This window comes from Rhincodon typus, unplaced genomic scaffold (genome assembly GCF_021869965.1).
Source record: "Rhincodon typus isolate 14 unplaced genomic scaffold, sRhiTyp1.1 hic_rhity00014426, whole genome shotgun sequence".
Classification (NCBI taxonomy): Eukaryota; Metazoa; Chordata; class Chondrichthyes; order Orectolobiformes; family Rhincodontidae; genus Rhincodon; species Rhincodon typus.
The window spans coordinates 5,123-5,828 of record NW_025980064.1 but is presented as its reverse complement, the minus strand read 5'-3'; the positions used below and the strand labels follow the sequence as shown (position 1 = coordinate 5,828).

At 60.5% G+C, this 706-nt stretch overlaps 1 protein-coding gene across 1 annotated transcript; it reads right to left on the bottom strand.

Annotated features, from left to right (window-relative positions):
• Positions 1–54: 54 nt before the first annotated feature.
• On the bottom strand, positions 55–483 carry LOC125482662 (protein CDKN2AIP homolog B-like; the record flags this gene model as incomplete). Its single annotated transcript, XM_048594776.1, has 1 exon — positions 55–483. A coding segment is annotated over exon 1 (254 nt), but the record flags the coding sequence as incomplete, so codon positions are not given.
• Between the last annotated feature and the right edge of the window lie 223 nt (positions 484–706).

Sequence of the window (706 nt, the reverse complement as noted above, 5' to 3'; positions counted from 1 at the left end):
CCCCCCAGTCACTCCGCCCACCTCACCCCACCTTACATGCGCCCCCCTACTCACCGACATCCCAGGAAGACATGGTTGGCCCAGACCATGGAGAGGGCCAGCAGTTGGTCTGTACCAAGCCCCGGCTCCGGCTCGGCCCCGCTCGCCTTCTGCTCCGCCTTCAGGTTGTGGAGGATGAATTCACGGCGGGCCCTCCAGTGATTCTCGGGCTCATGGTGGCCCTTCACCGTCTCCACCCAGTCCGCCAGCCGCCGATTCTGCTGCAGGAATTCGGACACCAGGTCAGCGCTGCTCTTCGCCGCCGCCATGACACCAACCCTGGCGAGAGGGAGAGAGAGGGGTCCACCTGACGGAGCTGAGGAGAACTGCAAGGACAGGCCCTCTGGCGGAGCTGAGGGAAAGGGGGTCCACCGGCCGGAGCTGAGCGTAACTGCAGGGACAGGCCCCCTGGCGGAGTTTCCACCTGACAGAGCTGAGGCGAACTGCAGGGAGAGGCCCCCTAGCGGAGCTCGGCGGAGCTCTTACCATGGATGGAGTATATGGAGATCAGTAATGGTAAGGTCGCATAGATTCACAATCCTGAAAATAGACTTTGCAGTTAGTCTGTGATCATAGTCCCACCCTAATCCTACCTCCCATGGGGATATTCGAGTGGTTGGGTAAGGGGGGATGTGGAGCTGTTGGATAATAACCCATTCCTTTCAGA